Source organism: Balaenoptera borealis (genome assembly GCF_965194805.1).
Source record: "Balaenoptera borealis genome assembly, chromosome: 15".
In the NCBI taxonomy this organism is placed as follows: Eukaryota; Metazoa; Chordata; class Mammalia; order Artiodactyla; family Balaenopteridae; genus Balaenoptera; species Balaenoptera borealis.
This window is the reverse complement of record NC_138871.1, coordinates 10,330,950-10,354,687: the sequence shown is the minus strand read 5'-3', so window position 1 is coordinate 10,354,687 and position 23,738 is coordinate 10,330,950. Positions and strand designations below refer to the sequence as shown.

The 23,738-nt window shown below is 46.2% G+C and overlaps 1 protein-coding gene across 1 annotated transcript in view; it reads right to left on the bottom strand.

The window, feature by feature from the left end:
• ACOXL (acyl-CoA oxidase like) overlaps positions 1-23,738 on the bottom strand; it is a 326,116-nt gene that overhangs the window by 259,079 nt on the left and 43,299 nt on the right. Inside the window, exons 3-9 of the mRNA XM_082356231.1 lie at positions 23,583-23,666; positions 14,185-14,271; positions 13,746-13,844; positions 8,684-8,798; positions 8,287-8,373; positions 6,375-6,447; positions 2,941-3,073 (exon numbers count right to left, since the gene is read on the bottom strand). Coding sequence (XP_082212357.1) covers positions 2,941-3,073; positions 6,375-6,447; positions 8,287-8,373; positions 8,684-8,798; positions 13,746-13,844; positions 14,185-14,271; positions 23,583-23,666 — 678 coding nt within the window. The remainder of the gene's footprint in view (positions 1-2,940; positions 3,074-6,374; positions 6,448-8,286; positions 8,374-8,683; positions 8,799-13,745; positions 13,845-14,184; positions 14,272-23,582; positions 23,667-23,738) is intronic.

The window sequence follows — 23,738 nt, the reverse complement described above, 5'->3', positions numbered from 1 at the left end:
TTAAAGGATTAGGGAGACTCTTTTGAAAGTGGGCACCAGCTTGCCTTATGCTAGAATATTATTTCCATGCAAAATCGACCCAAAACTCTGGGCTAGACCTCATGTACATTTCACACTTCCTCTACTTCTGCCTCCAAACCCACCGTGACTCTCCCCAGCTTCCTTCCTCCTTCAGAAAAGGCTTCCCAGCACCACCCCCCCACTCCGACTTCGGCTGCAATGTGCATCCCCCCCCCCACCAAAATGTCTTAGTTTCCTTTTCCTTTTGTCTCTGCTAATCATTTAATCAGACATGGCATTTGGGGCACAAACGAGAGCATGCCTATTCCAGCAAGACTTTAAGAGAAAATCTGAAGATATTGAGAAACGCTATGAAAATGAGAGATAACCATGGGGGAAAAAAAACACATCTGGGCAGAGTTTAAAATGACCAGGCGTGCTGGCCTTGAGCAAATGTCACCGTGGGGAGCCATGGTGACAGTTTTCTAACACAGGAGGAATGCCCTTTGGAGAAAGGGATCCGTTTTCCACTCATCAGTGAGCACAGCAAAAGCAGGACCTTCTCAGGTTTCAGCTGAGAAAGCATCTGTCCTGTGTTTAAGCTGTAGGAGGGGAGGAGCTGCCAAGAGAGCGGGTGAGATCATCCTCGCCAGAGATGCTCGCGATGAGATCACAGCGGCCGGGGTCCGTCAGGGACGACACATCGGCCGTATCTGGACCACGTGGGTCTGAGGCCCGTCCAGCTCTGCGAGGGGTCTCCCCGTCACCGGGCAAACCCGCCTCCCAAACAGGGCAGGTGCCGACTCACGACCACTGTGTTTTGCTTCAGATACTCAGGAATCCAAGGGACACCACGCACCTCTGCAGAACGTCTCAGATCGCCTGGTTGCCTGGAGGCCAGGACTCCAGGCGTTTGTTTCATGGAAAAGCCCATTTATTCCTCTCCCACAGCCAACGCCTATCTCCCCAGTAACAGCAGCGGGAGCTGCCATCACATCAGCAACAGCTCTGAGCAACGGAGCCCTTGCTCTGTGTCCGCACCGCACTCACTTCCTCACCCAGGCCTCACCATTATCAGAAGGCCCATTTTACAAATGAAGAAACTGAGGCTTAAAGAAGGCTACTGATTTGCCCACGCCCCCATGGCTGGTCACATCCAGGCTGAGGTTTGAGCCCAGGGTTCTCTGATTTCAGAGCCCATGATCGTGATAAGGCCCGTACGTTGCCAGGAACGAAGTGTGTGTGTCAGATGCCCAAAAAGGAATTGATCCAAATGTGCCCTCCTCCCCAGACCCTCCGGAGTTGGCAGGGGCTGGCCCCTTGATAATGCTCAGGAAAATGGAGAACGGGTGCCTTTTAAAAATCAGCCACTCTCCTCTCTCCCCACCCCCACTGCTCCAGATCTACTGATACTTAAAAACCAAGTCTCTCCCAGAAGGCCCCCCCATGCCCCATCTACACCACCCTGTGCCTGCCCCCCAGGACTCCACCACTGGCCTGAATGGGCGGACCGGTCCCTGGCAGCGTGGACATCCTTCACACGACATCACCCACTCCAAAACGTTAACAGCACAGGGTTTCTACGGCACCTTTAGAGCCAGGAACCAGCATATGGTTTTAATATTCACCAGCACTCTCCTCAGAGGGGCCCTGAGGCTGCTGTGATCAGAGGGGCTATTGTACAGATACGGCTGTCCCCGCTTCACAGAACCCTGATCAGATTTCTGTCCCATCTTCTCTACAGTGCAATTCTGGGCTCGTCTGCTTTCTCTCCTCTTGCCTCCTTCTGGAGTCTGGAAAAGGGCTGAAAAACAGTGTCTATCACAGACTTGGAAGCAGTATTTTCCTCTGTACTTTGCCGCTGTGCCAGCGCCTTGGCCTCACCCCTGGGCCTGCATCCTGAGGCTCTCCTGGGGCCTCACTGACTCAGCCGGTTCAGCTGAGACCCGCTGAGCCACTCTGGACCTGGGTCTTCAGAACTGAATACGCACCCCACTCACTTTAAAGAGCCACCGAAAACAAGCACATAAAGCAGCGCCCACGGGCGGGCAGATGGTCACTGGCTCAGGACTGAGGGTCACAGCTGCACCCACTGGCGGGAAGGGCACCACATGAGAGAGCTCGGTCAGGCAGGCTTCCCGTGAGCAGTGCAGACCCGGCAGGAGGGAGAAAGGAAGGATTTTCCTGCTTTCCAGGTGGCTGCACACTGATGTCAGGCCTGGAGTCAGGTGAACGAAACTTACTCCTTCTTGATGGAGAATCGGGTTCAAGCCACAGATGGATATTCACGGGTATGTTAATTCTCCTTCCAGCTTCCCCAGGCTCAGTGGAGCTTAAGAGATACAAAGAGACGGGGAGGGACCAGAGAACAGACAGTGCAGTGCCCTGCGGAGCAGGCAGCCTTCCAGAGCTTTTCTCTCCTGGCTGCTTTTTCCAAACCAAGACAGAGGAGGGGGCGGGGGTGAAATGGGAGGCAGAGTTGGCTTCTGGAGGTCTGGCCTCATGAACTCCTGCCTGTGATGGTGACTGTCACACGCCAAACAGCCGCGCCAAGCATCAATGCTCCCCAGTGAATTCAGCCAAGGCACGCAGGCCCTTATCCATGAGTCAGCTCTTAGCTGCTTTTCCAGAAGATGTGTTTGTTCTGAACAACCAATTCTCCCGGGACCATCTTTAGTGGCCCTGTTGCCGCACCGCCTATGTTCCACCCACCGTAATCAGCAGCACACATCTGGGATGCAGGGGGATGGGACCCCACGGTAAGAAGGCTGCAGAAAGGTTCTCTGTGCAGGGCCAACTGGCACTCGCTAGCATCTAACCAGCAACCCAGGCCACCTTACACCAACCGTGGCTCAAGCAGCTCAACTCTTGACATTGTTACTCACCCCTGGAACATGCAGAGAATAAATAGCGAGGGAAATTAACATCAGAGTCAGTTACCTTCACAGAGCCCGTAGCTTGGAAAGTCACAGCCAGTCTCGAAGGGGTCAGCACCGCCAATATCGCATTGAATCTTGCACTCTTGTCCTTAATGGGGGAGTGGTACTGCCCATCTGGAGCCACAGAACCGAACCTGCGGTGGGGGAGAGGCAGGTGGAAAAGAGAGATGGGGTTAACGTAAGAGAAGAACATGGCGCCTAGAAATGAGGTCAGGTGGCTCCCATGAGCACACACAGGGAAGTCGCACAGGGTTCCCCATCCTGGATCCTCCCTCACAAGACAGCAGCGTGGGGAGCAGGACAAGTGCCTCCCCAGGAGATGCTGAGAAAGGCTCAACTCATGGAAAGTAAGAGCAGATTTCCCGCCACTACTACCCTGCAACTCAGCAGTGGACTATGACGAAGACAGGCATGAGGACCGAAGTCCCAGCACACTTATGTTTTCTTTTATGAGTTTTATACTTTTAACTCTTACATTTAGATCTGTGATCCATCCTGTGTTAATTTTTGTATATCATATGAGGTAAAGGTCATATGAAGGTCAACTTCATGCTTATGATATCCATTTGTTCCAGCACCATTTGTTGAGAAGACCATTTTTCCCCATTAAATTATCTTGTCACCCTTGTTGAATATTAATTGACCATAAGTGCAAGGATTTATCTCTAGATCCTCTATCTATTCCATTGTCCATACATCTAGCCGTATGCCAATTCCACACTATCTTGATAACTGTAGATTTGTAGTAATTTTTCAGATCAGGGATGTGAGTCCTCCTACTTTGTTCTCCTTTATCAAAATTGTTTTGGGTAGTCTGAGTCTCTTGCATTTCCATATGAATTTTAGAACCAGTTTCTCAGTTTTTTCACACACACAAAAAAAAGGCAGCTGGGATTTTGACAGGAATATCATTGAATCTGTACATCTGCTTATAGACCCCTTTTTGATCAAGTGATAAACCAACACCCCCAAAGTGTGTTGCCTCTGCTGTTCTGTAGTATTTGGGGGGCAGCTTAAATACCAATGGAATGGCTTTTAAATCAAATCTTGCTTACCAAAGAATATTCTATATATTCTCATATTTTCTACAGACCGTGTAGCTCCCTATCATTTTTCTTTCTGGTTGAATCTGACTTTCTAATCCCTAGTGCATTGGATGAATGCTAAGCCAGTGGGTCCAGGTTCTGGCCGAGGACTGTCCAGTCCATTAAGATCCTATTAGTATGGATGAAAAATGGAGAGCTCCACATCTGTGGCTTTCCTTCCCTCTTCCCCATCTCCGAGAGTGGAGTGATGCTGATAAGTCACCAGGAAAGGTACAGGCACCTCTGGGGAAGGCTGGTGGTCCTATGATTTGCTGGCATGGGCACTGGTCATTCCTGAGGAGGCCTGGGGCCTTCATCACCCACCAGGACAACTACAACGATGCTTCTGTTGTTTCCATTTCATTTCCTACCAATTCACAGAGGGAAAAATGTCAACCAGAATTTGGTCCATTTTAAGTTTGTTTCCACCATATCTTCCTTAAACTTTTGGCATGTGTGACATTTATTTACTGGCAAGAACTTGCAGGCAGTAAAAAGGAGTAAAGTTACCCCAGTGTTCATTGCAGCACTATTTACAATAGCCAGGACATGGAAGCAACCTAAATGCCCATCAACAGAGGAATGGATAAAGAAGATGTGGTACATATATACAATGGAATATTACTCAGCCATAAAAAAAAGAACGAAATAATGCCATTTGCAGTGACATGGACGGACCTAGAGATTGTCATACTGAATGAAGTAAGTCAGACAAAGACAAATATCATATGATATCGCTTATATGTGGAATCTTAAAAAATGGTACAAATGAACCTATCTACAAAACAGAAATAGAGTCACAGATGTAGAAAACAAATTTATGGTTACCAGGGGTGAAAGGGAGGAGAGGGATAAACTGGGAGACTGGGAGTGACATATACACACTACTATATATAAAATAGATAACTAATAAGAACCTACTATATAGCGCAGGGAACTCTACCCAATATTCTGTAATGACCTATATGGGAACAGCATCTAAAAAAGAGTGGATATATGTATATGTATAACTGATTCACTTTGCTGTACACCTGAAACTAACACAACGTTGTAAATCAACTATATTCCAATAAAAATTAATTAAAAATAAAAATTAAAAAGGAGTAAAGTGTTAAAGGAAAATCTATAGGAAAGCAAGCAGCAAGCCTGATGGCTTGCTTCTTCACATATTTAAATATCACTGTAGTTCAGGATTTTTATTGGATACATGAAATGCTGCTGAGAAAAGTAAAGTTAATTGGTGTTTCTTAGCCTCTGCAAAGAGCATAGTGAACCCCTGGGGCTCCACCCCTGGAATGCACTTGTAGAAGCAACCTTCACCTCGTTCTTTCACCCATCTGACCTCACTGAGGGATGCTGGGAAATGACACTAAGCACCTCTGATATTATCCACCCAACCAGTACTGGTTAGAACAGCCTCTGAAGCTGAAGGATGGTACCTTATCTCCTGTCATCCACAAAGGAGGCAATAACACTAATTATTTTATGATAGCCAAAAAAAAATTTTTTAAGGAAATAACCTAAATACCAACAATAAGGGATTGATACATAACTTATAGATCATTTAACAGTCTATTATGGCAATATTAAAAATGATAGGGGCTTCCCTGGTGGCGCAGTGGTTAAGAATCCACCTGCCAATGAAGGGGTCATGGGTTCTATCCCTGGTCCGGGAAGATCCCACATGCCGCGGAGCAACAAAGCCCGTGCGCCACAACTACTGAGCCTGCACTCTAGAGCCCACGAGCCACAACTACTGAAACCCGTGTGCCACAACTACTGAAGCCTGCGCGCCTAGAGCCCGTGCTCCGCAACAAGAGCAGCCACCGCAATGAGAAGCCTGTGCACTGCAAGAGAGAGTAGCCCCCGCTCGCCACAACTAGAGAAAGCCTGTGCGCAGCAACGAAGACCCAACGCAGCCAAAAATAAAATAAATAAATAAAAATAAAAATGATAATGCCTATGTGTATTTATTGTTGCACAGAAACATTGGACATATAATGTTAAACAGAAATTACAAGTTAAAAAAAATAGAATTTCTAAGGGGACTTCATTCAGTGAAAATCGAACATCTCTCTCTCTCTTTAGATATAACCTCATAGAGAAAAGTCTAAAGTGTTATACATGAAAGGATAACAAACATTGTGTCTGGGTGATAGCATTTGGGATAATTTTAACTTTTTTTGATTTGCTTATCTACATTTCTCAATTAATTGTCAGTAAAATTGTAGGAGAGGTTATGAGAAGACACTCTGGACGTACAGCCCACGAGACCCAGGAACCAGGCCTGGGAAGGCGGGCAAAGAGCTCACACGCGCAGCAAGTTCGAGTTAAGGAGACAACTACTCACTTATCCAGCAGGTTCTCCCTTGGTATCCGAACCTTGTCAAATCTCAGAATCCCGTTATCAACACCATGCAGACCTAGAGAGAGCAGACGGGAAACGGAGCTGTAGGGGGCAAGTTTATGTGCATCAGAAATACTGTCCGGGCCACTTCCCAGGTCTGTCGCTGCTAAAACGCAAAGCCCTTTCTCTCACTTCCCAAATTGTTGCTGCTTTCTTATTTGGGGTGGGGATGCTGTTTGCTTGTTGCCATGAAGAGTGGTGCCTGCTTCTCCAGCCCCCTCCTTCCTACCAAGAATAGAGGAGAAAATGCTAGACCCTCTGTGCAGACCACCTGCTCTGAGGCCAGCTGGGGGGTGGGGTCTGGCGGGGACACAGCTTCCCACCTGAGCAGTTGCTGTGACTAGAAAAGGGAGAATTCTAGGCAACTGAAAGAACATCAGACTGAACACAGAGAAGGAGGAAAGCCCCTTACGCCCCCCAGTGACGCAGAACTCAAATTCCTCCCCCTTCTCGGTGCTTCCTCCCCAGAACAGGGGGTGAATTTGTGACAGCAAATGCCTAGAAGACATTGGGAAACGGCCAGAGGGACAGCAGTGGGTGGGTAGGGTGACCACGTCCGAAGAAGTTTCTTAAAATCTGCCAGACCCATTTCCTCAGAACACCTGTCGGAATCTGGGGTCTATTTTTTGTTCATCTCACACTTAGGGAGACTTACTCTGGGAGAAAAGATCTTTTTTTAGTGCAGGTCTTATTTAGAACATCACCCCTTGACAAGGTCACAGTGGTACTTATGAGCTTACAAAGAAACCAGCTCAGACTTTCTGGGTTTGCCAGTGTCATGAATGTCTGGCACCACTTCATGAGGGCCGGGTGACCCCTCTACTCTCAACAGCACTTGACACGTCAGGTGTTTTCAAGGGATCAGGGCCTCAGTCACCTAAAGCACTTGCAGCCCATTCCTGCAGGCACGCGGTGGTCAATATCCCTACAGGGCCAGGGTGAGTTTAGCCCCATCCTCCAAAGGATCGTCTCCGCCCCCTTCCCTTCTGCTCTTTCCTCTCTCTTTTTTCCCTTCTCCCCCCACCTGCGTTTCTGGCTTCACTTGGCTGGGGACAACCAGTGGAGCCCACAGGCATGGCCTGCTCTCACTGAGCATTCTGGGTTGCACTGTGTCTCCCCCAAGATTGATACGTTGCAGTCCTCACCCCTAATACCCGTGAATGTAACCTTATTTGGGGAAAGGGTCTTTACAGAGGCTATCAACTTAAAATGAGGGCATTTGTGGGCCCTCATTCAAATGACCAGTGTCCTTATAAAAAGAGGAAATAGGACACAGACAAGCACACAGGTAGAACGCTGTGTGAACATGAAGATGGCCACCTACAAGCCAAGGACAGAGGTCTGGAGCATAGCCTCCCCATCCCAGCCCTCAGAAGGAACCAACTCCCCTGACACCTTGACCTCGGACTCGTAGCCTCCACAATTGTGAGTCGATACATTTCTGTTGTTTAAGCCACTCAGTGTGAGTACAACAGCCCTAGCAAACTAGTCCACGGAGGCAATCCTTAGGACCCACTGAGGCTGGTGGCTCTGGGCCATGAAAGAGAGAACCTCAACCTGCCCTCCAAGGGCCCACAAGTCCAAGAAGGAGAGAGGAGACGAAAACAGCTGGGGACAGAGCTGCCTCATGACTAGTAAACACGAGAGGCTGGGAGAAATGGGACCAATGCGTGTTCATAAATGGCAGTCTGCAACCTTCTCTAACTGCCATACACAGAAGACTAATCAGGCTTCAAAATCAGAGTCTTCTCTGCCTTCACTGCTTTCATGAGTTAGGTTAGATTCTCATTGGGTGGGGTAGGGAGCAGGCAGGAAGTGCAAAGGAGGGTGGGAGAGGGGTCACCTAGGGACTCACCTTCCTTATACATCATATCAATAGCTGTCACTCCTGGGTACATGCTTCCCTTTTCATCGCGGACAGGAACGATGAAACAGTGGGGCCCTAAGGAAGGTGAAGAGACACTAAAGTCTCTAAAGATATGATCAAAGCTTTGCTCATTTCCTGGGACAGTGTACAATTATGTTGATCTTGAAATTCAGTTTGTTCTATGACTGTGCACTGCCCATTATAGTGTCTAATGTTGAATGTAATGATAAATCGTCTCATCATGTATATTTAGGAAATAATGTTAGTGCTGAATTTTTTTATAAGGTAGAAACAGCCCTCTGAGGTGGGTTTTCTGTGTAAAGTACTCACGGGAGAATAGTACTAGTAAAGGGAAATATCCTAGGTTTCTGTGTCGGTAACGAACCTTGAGATCTTCCGTTTATGATGAGCTGGGCAAAGACTGCTGCATAATTCCCGTACGTGGTGTTTCCAATGTACATCTTCTCAGCATTTTCGCATGGTGTGTCGATTACAAACTCCTACACAGAAACAGCAAAGCAACAGAGTTTTCTTTCTTATGGCTCATTTCAACTCCTGGGTTCAGTGCAATGAACACTGTGAAACAGATCCCATATCGTGTAGCTGCACCCACTCGGGTAATTTCACAGAAAAGGAGCAGATGACCCAAAGTCGCCTAATTCAACCTCGGGAGCTCAACACCACCATGCTATCACTGCAGCATGCACTGTTCACCTCCACCTTAACTCTGAAAACAACTGGAAATTAAAGTGCTTTGTCAATGAATATTCCAATCAGGAAAATACGTTGCCACTTTTCGATGGATGAAAGGTGTTCATTCACTTCTTCCCGGTCTCTCTTCTTTGTCATGTTGCACAGGCATGTGTACTATTTGTCTGAGCCTGTGGCTTTAATGTATAAAGGCTTTCTTCATTGTGCTTCTTTCTCTCTAGACTACTCCACACTGAGGTTCTGACTTCTAAATAATCCAGCACCAAACCCCTAAAAGCCCTGCTGATATGTATTCAGCTCTGCACACGCCCCTTGCCCCCAAACACTCCACCTTCGAGATTCACAAGAAAGGAGGGAACATCCAATGATCTGGGGCCCCTAGTTAGATAAGTCCATGTCTATGTATTTCATTTTGTCTACTGGGCATTGCCCCTTCTGGAGCAATCGCTTGGTTCCTCATGCCCTCCACTGTTTCCTGGGTCTTGAACGTTCTTGCCTTTAAGGTATGGGTCTGTTGTTTAAATGGCCACTAACTAACCAAAGGTTACATGTGTACACCGGGACACAAACTAGACTACTAGGCAACCGTGACCCATTCCTGCCATTGATTAGAATCTCAGCCCAGACAATTTTGATTTTTATAAAAAGAAATACCTCATTTAAGCCTTGGGATGATTGTTTCAGAACCTGCCTCTCCATTTTCCTCATCAATGAATATAATAATAAAAGGTTCCCTCAAAAGCTCATATGGATAAGCCCTTAAACCGAAAAGCATTTGCCAACAATTCTCTATCTTATCAGGGAAAGAATCTTAGAACATGCCATCTAGCGTGTCTCCATGATACGACCAAGGATTCCAGCTCAAAACAGTCCGAAGTTAGTACTGGTCAGGAATAAGCAGGGGGAAAAATGTATTTTTTTGTTTTCACTCTGCTCAAAACTCTGCCTTCTTTCTCTTCCTCTCCAGGAGAATAGGATCACCATGGAAATGCCCCCATTCACTTCTGGGTCCTCCCTCATTCTGCTTACCACCTGGGATACCCTTCAACCTCGTGTTAAGGAGAGACGGACCACAACTGCCAGCTCTGGATACCAGGTACCTGGGACAGGTCGGAGAGTCCGGGGCGGGTGGGGAGCAGGGGAGGGGGGGTGGAATGGTGAAAAGGCAGAACAGCAAATTTAATCAAAGCTGACAATATCGAAGATGTGGCTGAACCAAACCGACAAGCTATTGATCATGTAAAGATCATCTCAGATTTCACATTTTTAAGTATACAGACTGCACTTTCCCTCTGGCCAAGAAATACAGTCTTGGAGCCCAAGAAAACATTCCCTGACACATATGTGCACAGGGAAACTTTTAACACAGGCGAGGGCTTTTCAGAAACATAAATGGACAAGCTCTTTTTAAGTCTCTCGAGGCTGCTGCCCTTGTCTTATCAGGCCAGCCAGGACTTCTTAAAGAAAGGAGTTATTGTGAGTCTGGTGGGTGCAGTAACAAACAACAAAACTCACGTGGTGAGGGGATGCTAACACCTTAGGGTGGGAAGGGAAGTAGCGGAGAAAGGTTGGCCTGGCAGAAAAGCTCTGGTGGGGCAGGGAGGGGACAGGAGGCCATCTGTTCCCATCAGCATCTGATCTACTCTGGGAAAGGAAATTTGTCACTTCTGGCAAAAATACTTGATTTGGAAAGTCTGCCTCAGCCAAAACTCTGGCATTAAAGCTGGATCTATGTCAGTCCCACACACACTACTATATATAAAATAGATAACCAATAAGACCCTGCTGTATTGCACAGGGAACTCCTGTGCAATACTCTGTAATGGCCTATATAGGAAAAGAATCTAAAAAAAAAAAAAAAGTGGACATACGTATATGTATAACTGATTCACTCTGCTGTACACCTGAAACTAGCACAACATTGTAAATCAACTATACTCCAATAAAATTTTTTTAAAAAGCTGGATCTAAATAATGCACGCCATGTGTGTCGGTTCCTATTATAATTAACTGTTGAAGGCCAACAAAACGGTCAGTCCTGCAAGCACTAAAAGAGACGGCCTTGGCCAGAGAGCTCTTAGCCTCATTTATTTTTGCGATTTTGCCTAAACTGTAAAAATAAAACTCTCTCTTACCTCAAAACTCTCCATGCCGCTACTCAATCCATCATCCAAAAATAAAAATAAAACAACCAACCCACAGGAATGCCCAACCAAAAAATGTAAGAGATTGAAACTGCCCTGGAGGGAGAGAGGGCTCATTTGATATGCTCTAACATTTAAAAAGGGAAATGAAGGGGAAAACACAGAAACCAATGAAGGAGAAAGCCATTCCCTGCCAAGCCAACCCTCAGTGGCCTGAGCTTATGATGGGCTTCTTCCCTCCCTCGGGAAGCAGCACGTTCACCAGCGTCTTCTCATCATTACGATTTCAACTTTGCAACTCCCCTGCCGAGAGTGGCAGCTGCCATAGCGCAGCAGGTAGCTAAATCATTTATGCTGTTTGGGGAAAATGGGACTAACACAGGAAAATGATTTCTGTGCAAATAATAATAATAATAATTGTAAGAAGAAACAAATAAATAAGAATTGTGAGTGGGATTTTTCTTCCCTTTGATGACAGCAAGGTGACCTCAATACCACAGTTTCGGGAGAAAAAATGGGGCAGCCAAAACCCCAAAGATGTTTGGTCAGTGTCCCATCAGGAAAGCTAAGTTGTTAAGGACAATCCCCCTTGAACCTGAGATTCTCTCGTTAATTGCATAGCTGTAAGTCAGTTGCCTAACCTCTGTGAGCCTCAGTTTCTCCACCTGTAAAATGCGGACAAGGATATCTTCCTATAACATTATAGAACATTTAACACAATGTTGCATGCAGAGTACTTAGCCTGGCACTTAGCACACGTGCTCAATGCACAGAAGTGGCTTATTACCACGTTCATGGGATTGTTGTTGTGACGGAGTGTGGTATACTATACTACACAGAGAGAGTTGGACACAGACCTGGCACAGAGGGAGCATTCAAAAAGTGGCAGTCTTTATTCTGGTTCTTACTATGACCTTGGACATCACTGGCTGCTGTAGAGAACTAGCTTCAGGACAGAGGAAAGGCAGGACATCCTCTAACAAAACCCTCACCTGCATCTGTCATTCTAAGCGCTGACCACCTCCAACTAGCATTCTTGGGTCAGAAAAATCCTGGGAACAAAACTCCAGATTCCAAATATGTGGAATCTGAAAAAACTGGTACAGGCGATCTTATTTACAAAGCAGAAGTAGAGACAGAGATGTAGAGAACAAGTGTATAGATACCAAGGGGAAAGGGGGGAGGTGGGATGAATTGGGAGATTGGGATTGAAATATATACACTATTGATACCATGTATAAAACAGATAACTAATGAGAACCTACTGTATAGCACAGGGAACTCGGCTCAGTGCTCTGTGGTGACCTAAATGGGAAGGAAATACAAAAAAGAGGGAGTATATGTATACGTATAGCTGATTCACTTTGCTGTACAGTAGAAACTAATACAACATTGTAAAGCAACTATACTACAATAAAAAAAACTTTTTTAAAATGAGGGAAGAAAATAGAAAAACAACAACAACAACAAAAAAAAGCAAAGGACAAATTCAGCCAAAATGAAGACTGAGTCACCACACGCACATGCATGAGGCAACACCCACCAAGGTGCTGGGGGTAGGAGCTAAAGAGACGGGGACAGGGGTGGGATTTACAGAGCAGGGTTTTTGCTGTGACCCATTTGTGGAGAGACATCAAGTTAGAGGGTCTTACCAACATTCTGGAGTTCATCCCATATAATAAAGTCAGATTGTTTTGTGAAATTCTAGTGTTTTTTTTTTTAATTAATTAATTAATTAATTTATTTATTTATTTATTTATTATCTTTGGCTGCATCAGGTCTTTGTTGCTGCATGCGGGCTTTCTCTAGTTGCGGTGAGCGAGGGCTACTCTTCGTTGCGGTGCGCAGGCTTCTCACCGCAGTGGCTTCTCTTGCTGCAGAGCGTGGGCTCTAGGCATGTGGGCTTCAGTAGTTGTGGCACGTGGGCTCAGTAGTTGTGGCTCGTGGGCTCTAGAGCGCAGGCTCGGTAGTTGCGGCGCACGGGCTTAGTTGCTCCGCGGCATGTGGGATCTTCCCTGACCAGGGCTCGATCCCGTGTCCCCTGCATTGGCAGGCGGATTCTTAACCACTGTGCCACCAGGGAAGTCCCGGTGTTGTGAAATTTTATTTCGGTTGCCATGTGGATTTGTGTGCAGGTCGCAGGTACAGACATTGCATCATGCCAGCACCGAGGACCTGGCTCCCAGAAGGAGGCCCCAGCACACACAGGGCCCTCCTGCCACACACGTCACACATGGTGCACCGCTCTTCCACCCCTTTACCTGCTACTGTTAGGAAGGACCACAAAATGGATTAGGTCCTGTTCTCACCGAGTTTTTCCAGAGCGTTAAGTTAATGAGTGTACATAACAGGCTTGGAGCAGTGCCCGTCCCACAGTAGGTGCTGTGTAAGTGCTGGCTGGTGTTAGACTCAGGAAGGCTGAGCCTACGTACACTAAAGCACTTAGACGTTTCTTCTGAATCTGAGCACCGCCCCCCCACCCCCGCCTCAGAGCACACACAGCAGGGGTGAAGGTGGACTCGGGAGAAAGGAGAGTCCGTTGTATACAGGTCTGCTGCCCAGAACCGCCAGAACCCCGGGCAGAATCCTCACCTGTGCAGAGAGGTCAAAGGTGGCTTCCGTCTGGATCCCTCTCACGTTGCTCCTGTGGCCCCTCTCGGTCATTGCAAACATCCCCGTGTATTTCTGCTCCTGGGGTTTACCGGGTGTTAGAAGGGAATCAGCTAGTCATACGGCTGCTGTAATTGCCTACCTCTCAGGTCATTAAGAATGGTGGCGAGAAAGGGAGCGGTGAGTTGGAGATAATTATAAAAATTCAGTCTGGTGACAGCTAATGTGATAACAATATGACAGACTCAGTGCAATTTTAAAAGGTAGTCAAATTCTCATTTCAAACAAAGTTCTGGCTGACACTAATTCTCTGTTTTATTTTCTCTTTCTGCAAACACACCCACACCCCCACACACACCCCTAACTACTGTGAATTTTTAAGGCTCTCCATAGACGGTATCTATGGAAGTACGTGCCATACCTGGAGTGGCTGAAGCCATTTAGTTACACGTGCTGGGCTTCCGAGATTCCTGATGGCACCACCGAATAGCCAGTAAATTATTCCACACTGGAAACAAGGAGATTACAGGCCATTGTTAGCAAGAGTCAACAACTTAATGGTGACCAAACCCACTGGGCAAACTCCGTTCAAGGAACACCGATCAGCTCATCAAGCTTTACACAGGCCCCGCTAAAGCGGCAAGGCATCCACATCCTTCCCCTCGCTGCCTGTACAGCCCCAGTTCCTCTGCGCAGACACAGCTCACCGTCTCCTCTCTTGGAAAGGTCACCCCTACAGCACGAAGCATCCGTCCTCCATCCTCGGGGCTGCCCGGCTCACCCCATCAAACGACTGCTCTGACTGTTCGTTCTGCCTTGTCTGCTCAGGGTCTAGCTTAGTGCCTGGTACACTGAAGATGTGCAACAGCGTTTGTGCACGGACCCCAGGTGCCTGCAGAGGTGAGCTGTACCAGGAGAAACCCTCCACAAACAGGAAGGTCAACGGAGGAGGACAGGCTGCAGAACGAGCTGGTACTTGGCTCGGGATGAGACAGGCTGGGCTCAAGTCCCAGCTCAGCTACTAGCTGGCTGTGGGGCCTTGGACAACGACACAAGGACATAGTTTTCCCACCGGACAAATGCAGTGAACGACGAGCCTCCACTTCCTGAGCCCTCCCGCCTTCCAGACTCTGAGCTCCACATACTCACTGACCCTCGTGACCCCCCTGGGAAGAAAACACCGTCCCCCTCATTTGACAGATGGGGACACTGAGCTTCAGGAGAGGAAAGTGACCTGCCCACGGCTGCACCTGAGAAAGCGTGCAGGGCTGGGGTTCACACCCACGCTGCCTGACACCTAACAGCCCTTCATACGCTTGCTGCGAGGATTCAGAAGAGAAGGAAGGGTGGCTCGAGCAGGGCCGTTTGAAGGGAGCAGGGGACTGACTGTAAAGACAGGAGAGCGCAGGTGTGCAGACATTTGCTGTGCCTGCCGGTCAGCATGCCCCCGCTCCTAGAAACACAGCCCCAGGTTTCCTCTGGGGAGCCCTCTTCCCCCAGAATCAGTCCCAGTGGTTCGTGGCTAATGTCAACCTCCAGCCCAGCTTTAGGATGAGCCTGGGACCCAGGACCCAGGACCGGCCCATCTGCATAACATCATGGCCAACAGGGATGCTTCGGGATGGACCCGTGACCTGGATGGGTCCAATCAGAGCTGCCACTGGGACACACGAGTCAGCTACTGGTGAAGAGAAACTCTTTTTGGAAGCAGCGGAACCTGGAAGAATGGAGGCTGGGGCTCCTCTTGCCATCACGAGAGCTGGTGAAGGAAGCCAACACGTGGGGATAAAGGTGAGGTGAAACCGAGCGATGAGAGAGACCAGGTCCCACACACCCACACCTGAAGCCAGCTACATACACCCTGGACTCTTCGAGTACAGCAGCCAATAGGTGTCTTTTTTCTGGGGTCACTGCAATGGCATGAGCCCCAGTGGACACAGTGACCCACAAGGAAGACCTTGCAGGGAAGTGGCAGAAATGGCATCTTCACATGCTCCTGTCTGAGAACTGTCATCAGCCTCTGGTGAGGACCAGTCCCTGCACCACACGTGTGTGATCAGCCTGACGCTAACTTCCAGAAAGGCCGCCCCATCGACTCAGACTGAACCACTTGACCAGGTGAAACGCTCTGACATCACGACGGACGAATTTCACTAATCACATCTCACATAGGAGGCGCTTTTCATTTGGAGAATCGTCAAGTATCCTCGGAAGATGCTTAACGCCCTGATTTCTCAGAGCCCTGCTCTTCGGAATCACTGCCGACCCTGCAAATTGCATTGCTAATTCCAACCCAGGAAAATGGAATCCATCCAGATGGTAAATTTTTTTTCCCCTAAGCCCTCCTGGAAATCAAATTAAAGAAAAATATTTTTCTAAAACTAAAACAGGTTGAATTTTCCAGCCTTAAATCTCTTTGGCTGGTGGCTAAAACGTTCTTTACAGTATAGTTTTCCTAGGTTTTACATTTTTTCCTTCTCTTTGGAAAGGGGAAAACAATGAGTGTTTCAGCCACCTTTTGAAAGACTCCATTCACTAAATGCTATTAGTAGGAGCACTGGGCGGGGTGAGTGAAACCCACAGGTTTGTGGAAAACTACAGGAGTTCACCGAGGCAGTGCCTGCGGGACCCTGATCCCCACAGTCTGTCCCAACGTGGGCCTCTTCCCCCACGTGCTGACCAGTGTGTTGCCAAAGCCACATGCTCCGAGGAGCAGGGGATCTGACCAAATGGGGGCACCCCTGGAGGGCTCTAAACAGACGACTCCTTGGCCCAATGTACACTTTGAGCAGGTGCCTCCCGTAAGGGGCATGGAGCCCAGCCTGGCAGGCAGACCAAAGGTGCCCAGCAGGCGGCCGCCACGGTGAGCCGGTGGGTGGTGGTCAGACTACAAGCCAGAAAGAGGGCCCTCACCGGGAACTGAATCAGCTGACAGCTAGATCTTGGACTTCCCGGCCTCCAGAACTGTGAGAACACTCATTTCTGGTTTTTAAACCGGCAGATCTGTAGCACTTTATCATGGCAGCCCAAGCAAACTAAGACAGGGTGAGATGATTCATATAAGGCAAAAAGCTAGCCGTCATGGGGAAGAAGAAAAGGAAGCAGGTCATGTTTCTTTGGGCTGTAGAGCCCGTCCAGATTGCATCAGCCTGCTTGGCGGGAGACCTTGGGCTGGCTCCCAAGCTAGAGTGGGGATTCAAAGCCCTCAGGAGAGAAAGTCTCCCTGGCACCTCTGTCCTTTTCCCGCCCCCTCCCTGTGAGTCACTCTCCAAGCAGCCCCTGGCTCAGCCAGCACTTGGCTGCATGAGTTCAACTGTGTTTGTCCAAAGCACTTAGGGATGCCTGGAGCCTCTGGATGACATGGACCCGGCGGGAGAGAGAAGGCGCTCAGGCCTGCGGGGTGCAGATGACGCTGATGAATTGATGCTCAGGTTGACGGTCAGCTCAGGTGACCAGGAAAGCCAGCAGGGGCCTTGGGCTGGCACCGAGATCTGGGGAAGTCGTGACCAACCCAGGGCTCACCAACCTGCTCCCGAGGCACTGCGTCCCCTCCCTGGAAGTCTCCCTCCAGCACCAACAGGAAAGGCAGCCACGGCCTCCTGGGCTAGACCAGAGGCACAACCTACACGTTCCGCTAACTGTCTAGAGTGTCCAAGCACAAGGAAAAAAACTCCCCTGCAATGAACGACGTGTGGGAAAGCAAACAGGGTGAATCATCATTTTTGTTAAATTTTCCAAGATTTTTTTATTGTGGTACAATACCTATAACATAAAGTTTGCCATTTTAGCCATTGTTACATGTACAGTTCGGCGGTATGAACTACATTAACAGTGTTGTGCAACCATCACCACTGATTATAAAACTTTTTCATCACCCCCCAACAAACTGTGCCCATTAACCAATAACTGCCCCCATTCTCCTCTTCCCCCAGCCTCTGGGAGCCTGTAATTTACTTTCTATCTCTATATGTTTGCCTATTCTCAAAATTTCACATAGGTGGAATCATACAGGGTTTGTCCTTATGGGTCTGGCTTATTTCACTTAGCATCATGTTTTCAAGACTTGTGTTGTAACATGTACCAGAACTTCATGCCTTTTTATGGCTGAATGATATTCCATGGTACCTCCAATATTTTGTTTATCCATCCATTTGTTGACAGACACTTGTATATACAATATTTTGTTTATCCATTCATTTGTCGACGGACACTTGTTTCTTTCCACCTATCAGCTACTGTGAATAATGCTGCCACAAACATTGGTATACAGGTATCTATTTGAGTCCCTGTTTTAATTCTTTGGGGTATATACCTAGGAGTGGAACTCCTAGATCATATGGTAATTCTAAATTTAACCTTTTCAGTAACTGCCATACAGTTTTGATTCTATGCATTCATTTAATATTCATGTACTGACACCTCCTACATACCAAGACTGTAGACAGAGACAGTCTTCAAGGAGTTTGCCCTCTAGTGGTGCTAAGAGACAAACAACAGACCTGTGAATAAATACATCAATCCAAAATGGGTACACTGTATATATGTACCATATCTTCTTCATCCATTCCTCTGCTGATGGACATTTAGGTTGCTTCCATGTCCTAGCTATTGTAAATAGTACTGCTATGAACATTGGGGTGCATGTGTCTTTTTGAATTACGGTTTTCTATGGGTATATGCCCAGCAGTGAGATTGCTGTATCATATGGTAGCTCTATTTTTAGTTTTTTAAGGAACCTCCACACTGTTTTCCATAACGGCTGTATCAATTTACATTCCCGCCCACAGTGTAAGAAGGTTCCCTTTTCTCCACACCCTCTCCAGCATTTATTGTTTGTAGATTTTTGATGATGGCCATTCTGACCCGTGTGAGGTGATACCTCATTGTAGTTTTAATTTGCATTTCTCTAATAATTAGTGATGTTGAACATCTTTTCATGTGTTTGTTGGCCATCTGTATGTCTTCTTTGGAGAAATGTCTATTTAGGTCTTCTGACCATTTTTTGATTGGGTTTTTTTTTTTTGATATTGAGCTGCATAAGCCGCTTGTATATTTTGGAGATTAATCTTTTGTCAGTTGCTTCATTTGCAAATATTTTCTCCCGTTCTGAGGGTTGTCTTTTCATCTTGTTTATGATTTCCTTTCCTGAGCAAAAGTTTTTAAGTATCATTAGGTCCCATTTGTTTATTTTTGTTTTTATTTTCATTAGGAGGTGGGTCCAAAAAGAGCTTGTGGGCTTCCCTGGTGGTGCAGTGGTTAAGAATCTGCCTGCCAATGCCGGGGACATGGGTTCAAGCCCTGGTCTGGGAAGATCCCACATGCCACGGAGCAACTAAGCCTGTGAGTCACAACTACTGAGCATGCACTCTAGAGCCCACATGCCACAACTACTGAGCCTGCATTCCACAACTACTTAAGTCCACGTGCCTAGAGCCCGTGCATGCTCCACAAGAAAAGCCACTGCAATGAGAAGTCTGTGCAACACAACAAAGAGTAGCCCCCACTCGCTGCAACTAAAGGAAGCCCACGCACAGCAACGAGGACCCAACGCAGCCAAAAATAAATTAATTTAAAAAAAAAAAGATCTTGCTGCAATTTACATCAGAGAGTGTGCTGCCTATGTTTTCCTCTAAGAGTTTTATAGTGTCTGGCCTTACATTTAGGTCTTTAATCCATTTTGAGTTTATTTTTGTGTATGGAGTTAGGGAGTGTTCTAACTTCATTCTTTTACATGTACTTGTCCAGTTTTCCCAGCACCACTTATTGAAGAGGCTGTCTTTGCTCCATTGTATATTCTGGGCTCCTTTGTCACAGATTAGGTGACCACAGGTGCGTGGGTTTATCTCTGGGCTTTCTATCCTGTTCCATTGATCTATATATGTTTTTGTGCCAGTACCATACTGTCTTGAACACTGTAGCTTTGTAGTATAGTCTGAAGTCAGGGAGCCTGATTCCTCCAGCTCCATTTTTCTTTCTCAAGATTGCTTTGGCTATTTGGGGTCTTTTGTGTTTCCATACAAATTATAAAATTTTTTGTTCTAGTTCTGTGAAAAATGCCATTGGTAATTTGACAGGGATTGCATTGAATCTGTAGATTGCTTTGGGGAGTATAGTTGTTTTCACAATATTGATTCTTCCAATCCAAGAACATGGTATATATCTCTCCATCTGTTTGTATCGTCCTTGATTTCTTTCATCAGTGTCTTATAGTTTTCTGCATACAGGTCTTTTGCCTCCTTAGGTAGGTTTATTCCTAGGTATTTTACTCTTTTTGTTGCAATGGTAAATGGGATTGTTTCCTTAATTTCTCTTTCTGATCTTTCATTTTTAGTGTATAGGAGTGCAAGACATTTCTGTTTATTAATTTTGTACCCTGCAACTTTACTAAATTCATTGATTAGCTCTAATAGCTTTATGGTGGCATCTTTAGGATTATCTATGTATAGTATCATGTCATCTGCAAACAGTGACAGTTTTACTTCTTCTTTTCCAATTCGGATTCCTTTATTTCTTTTTCTTCTCTGACTGCCGTGCCTACGACTTCCAAAACTATGTTAAATAATAGCATCGAGAGTGGACACCCTAGTCTTGTTCCTGATCTTAGAGCAAATGCTTTCCGTTTTTCACCATTGAGAATAATGTTTGCTGTGGGTTTGTCATATATGTATGGTCTTTATTATGTTGAGGTAGGTTCCCTCTATGCCCACTTTCTGGAGAGCTTTTATCATAAACGGGTGTTGAATTTTGTTGAAAGTTTTTTCTGCCTCTATTGAAATGATCATATGGGTTTTAGTCTTCAATTTGTTAATTGTGTATCACGTGTATCATGTTGATTGATTTGCATATATTGCAGAATCCTTGCATTTTGTTGTGCAGTAGAAGCTAACACAACATTGTAAAGCAACTATACTCCAATAAAAATTAATCTTAAACCCCCTCCCAAAAAAACATGATCATAAAAAAAAAAAAAATGGGTACATGCCATGACAGAATACTGTAAGGCACAAAGACAGATGACAACATGTAGGTGGGATTTAAACTGCAGGCTTGAGGGAGGTTTACCTGAAGGAAGGACACTTGAACTGGGACTTGAAGAAGGAGCAGGTGTCAGGCAGGTGAAGGAGGGGAAAAGATCGTTCTAGGATGATAGCATGAGTGGTCCAAATATGGAAACAAGGGACCGAAAAAAGGCCAAGACAACAGATCTCCCGGGCAGGACTACGTGGCACAGAAGGTGTCGGGAGACGTGAGTGTAAGGCCATACCACACGAGAACCTGTGAGACATGTCAAGGGTTGGAGAGTTTCTCTAAAGCAGAACAGGAAGGGGTTTTCAGCTGAGATTGATGTGATCAGAGAAGCATTTTTAAAGATCCAGTCCTTTAAATCTATTCAAATTTCCTTCTAGGATACTCAGGAGTAAAACTCTCTTAAAAAGCTTTTTATTGTGGAAAATTTCAAACAAAATAGAAGAGTATCATGAACTCAGTGATGCCCAGCTCATGATCCATTTTATTCATCTTTCCCCCAATTCACTCTCCCATTCTATACCCCAGATGATCTCGAAGTTTATCCCAGACATCCTGTCATTTCATCCCTAAGTAGTATTTCCTATGCATCTGTGAAAAATAAAGACTTTTTTTTTAAATTTATTTATTTTATTTATTTTTTTTTGGCTGTTTTGGGTCTTTGTTGCTGTGCGTGGGCTTCCTCTGGTTGCGGAGAGCGGGGGCTACTCTTCATTGCGGTGCACAGGCTTCTCATTGCAGTGGCTTCTCATTGCAGAGCACAGGCTCTAGGCACACAGGCTTCAGTAGTTGTGGCCCCTAGGCTCAGCAGTTGTGACTCACAGGCTTAGTGTTCCGCAGCATGTGGGCTCTTCCCGGACCAGGGCTTGAACCCGTGTCCCTTGCATTGGTAGGTGGATTCTTAACCACTGCACCACCAGGGAAGCCCTAAAGACTCTTTTTAAAAGCATGACCCTACAACCATTATTCCACCTCAAATATAATAATAATTCTTTAATACTGCCAAATATCCAATTTCAAATTTCCCCAACTGACGTCTCATCTTTCTTTAGTCTGTTGTTTGAACCAGGATCTAAATAAGGTCCACATATTGCAATGGGTTGAAATGTTTCTTAAGTCCTGCTTGAAACTACAAGCTGCCCCTCCCTCCTTTGCTCAAACATTCCCTATGCAACTCTGTGCACCAGGCTCAGTGCAAGACCCTGGAGGTGCAGAGGAGAGGGCTCCCCACCCAGAGAGCTGCAACATCCTATGAAGACTTCCCCATGGTCATGGCCCACTGGAGGCTTGCTAAAGAGAAGGCAGGTGTGGGCATATGGTAAAAGCACCAACAGAGGATCATGAGTCTGAACCAGGACCCTCTAGGATTTCTGAGAGGAGGATCTATTTGCTGCATCTCAGCTGACTTTCTTCTCTCTGGAAGCCACAGCCAACCCATCCCAGAGAGAAGAGACCTTGCCTGGATGAAATCATAGGGAAGCCAGTTTTCCCCAAAGGACCTAATGGTGGGTGCCCTCACCCCAGCTGGTGCTCACAGATTTCTTCGTTTTTAATTCCTACCCATTTTTAGATGTCTACACTGCAGAACAGAAAGAGTTTCCGTCTTGGACTCATCAATGATTGACCTGGTTTCTTGTCTGATCATTCATTCATCATTTTCTAATTATAATTTCTCCCCTTTGGGGACATCAGGACTGGATATTGACATGTGGGGACTGATTTGGTGATGCAGTGGTGTCCAGGGAGGGAGAAGAGGGCACATGCAGGGCCGCATGCCTGCTGGCAGGCTCAGGGCACAGCGAGGGGCCATGGCAGTCACACCTTTCAAGCTATTCTGTTTACCATCCTTGGAGAGCTGGTACATGCAAAGCAAGCCCACAGTGCGATGCCATTTTATACCCATTTGATCAGCAAAAATGGAGAAGTCTAAGAATTCCAAGTGCTGTGGCACATTCACCCAAAGGAATATCTTTCTGTAGTCAAAAATGAATGAACTTCCATTTATATACCATGGCAAAACCATACAGATGGAGAATAGATTAGTGGTTGCCGAAGGACAGGGATGGGGTAGGGGCTGGATGCAGTTGAAAATGGGCACGACTAGAAGTTTCTTTGTGATGATGAAACAGCTCTATATCTTGATTGTGGCAGTGGTTGCATGATACTGTATATGGGACCAAACTGCATAGAGCTACACACGTGCACGCACACACAAACACACACACACAGCTGAGTGAGTATAAAAACTAGTGAAATCCGAATAAGGTCTACAGTCAACAGTACTGTAGTAATGTTGATTTCCTGATTTATACTGCATTACAGCTACATAAGATATCACCACTGAAGGAAACTGGGTGAAGGGTTCACATGACTCTATGTACTACTTTTGTGACTTCCTGTGAGCATTATTATTTCAAAATAGGAAGATTTTTAAAAAAATAAACAAAATGACTACAGTGGCATGCAACAATATAGATCGATCTTAGTGATAATGTTTAAGTGAAGAAAGTACATCACAAATGACTACGATACTGTTTGTATAAAATGAGAATAAAGGAAATTGACTGACATAAATGCAAAAAAGCTATACAAAAAGCAAAGCAAAGAAAAACAAATACAGTATTGAGTATAATGGTTGAAGAGGAAGTCAGGGGGATGGGTTGAAAGGTGTACCATCTTATAAACATCTAGTGCAGGAATAGACTGATGCCTATGGAGTCTTCTTTTTTTTTTTTACTCCTTGTCATTCAAAACCATCAGTTCATGAAAGGCAGGCTGCCCAGTGTCTCTCACCTTGACTCCTGTGGCCACGTCTGCTATGGAGAGGACTTTTCCTATAACCAGGCTCCGACTGACAAAGTTCTTTGTTTTCTCTGCCTGAAAACATGACAGACCCAATGTCAAGATTTTCTTACGGTTTTTTCTGACCATTTAAATGAACGTTTTTTA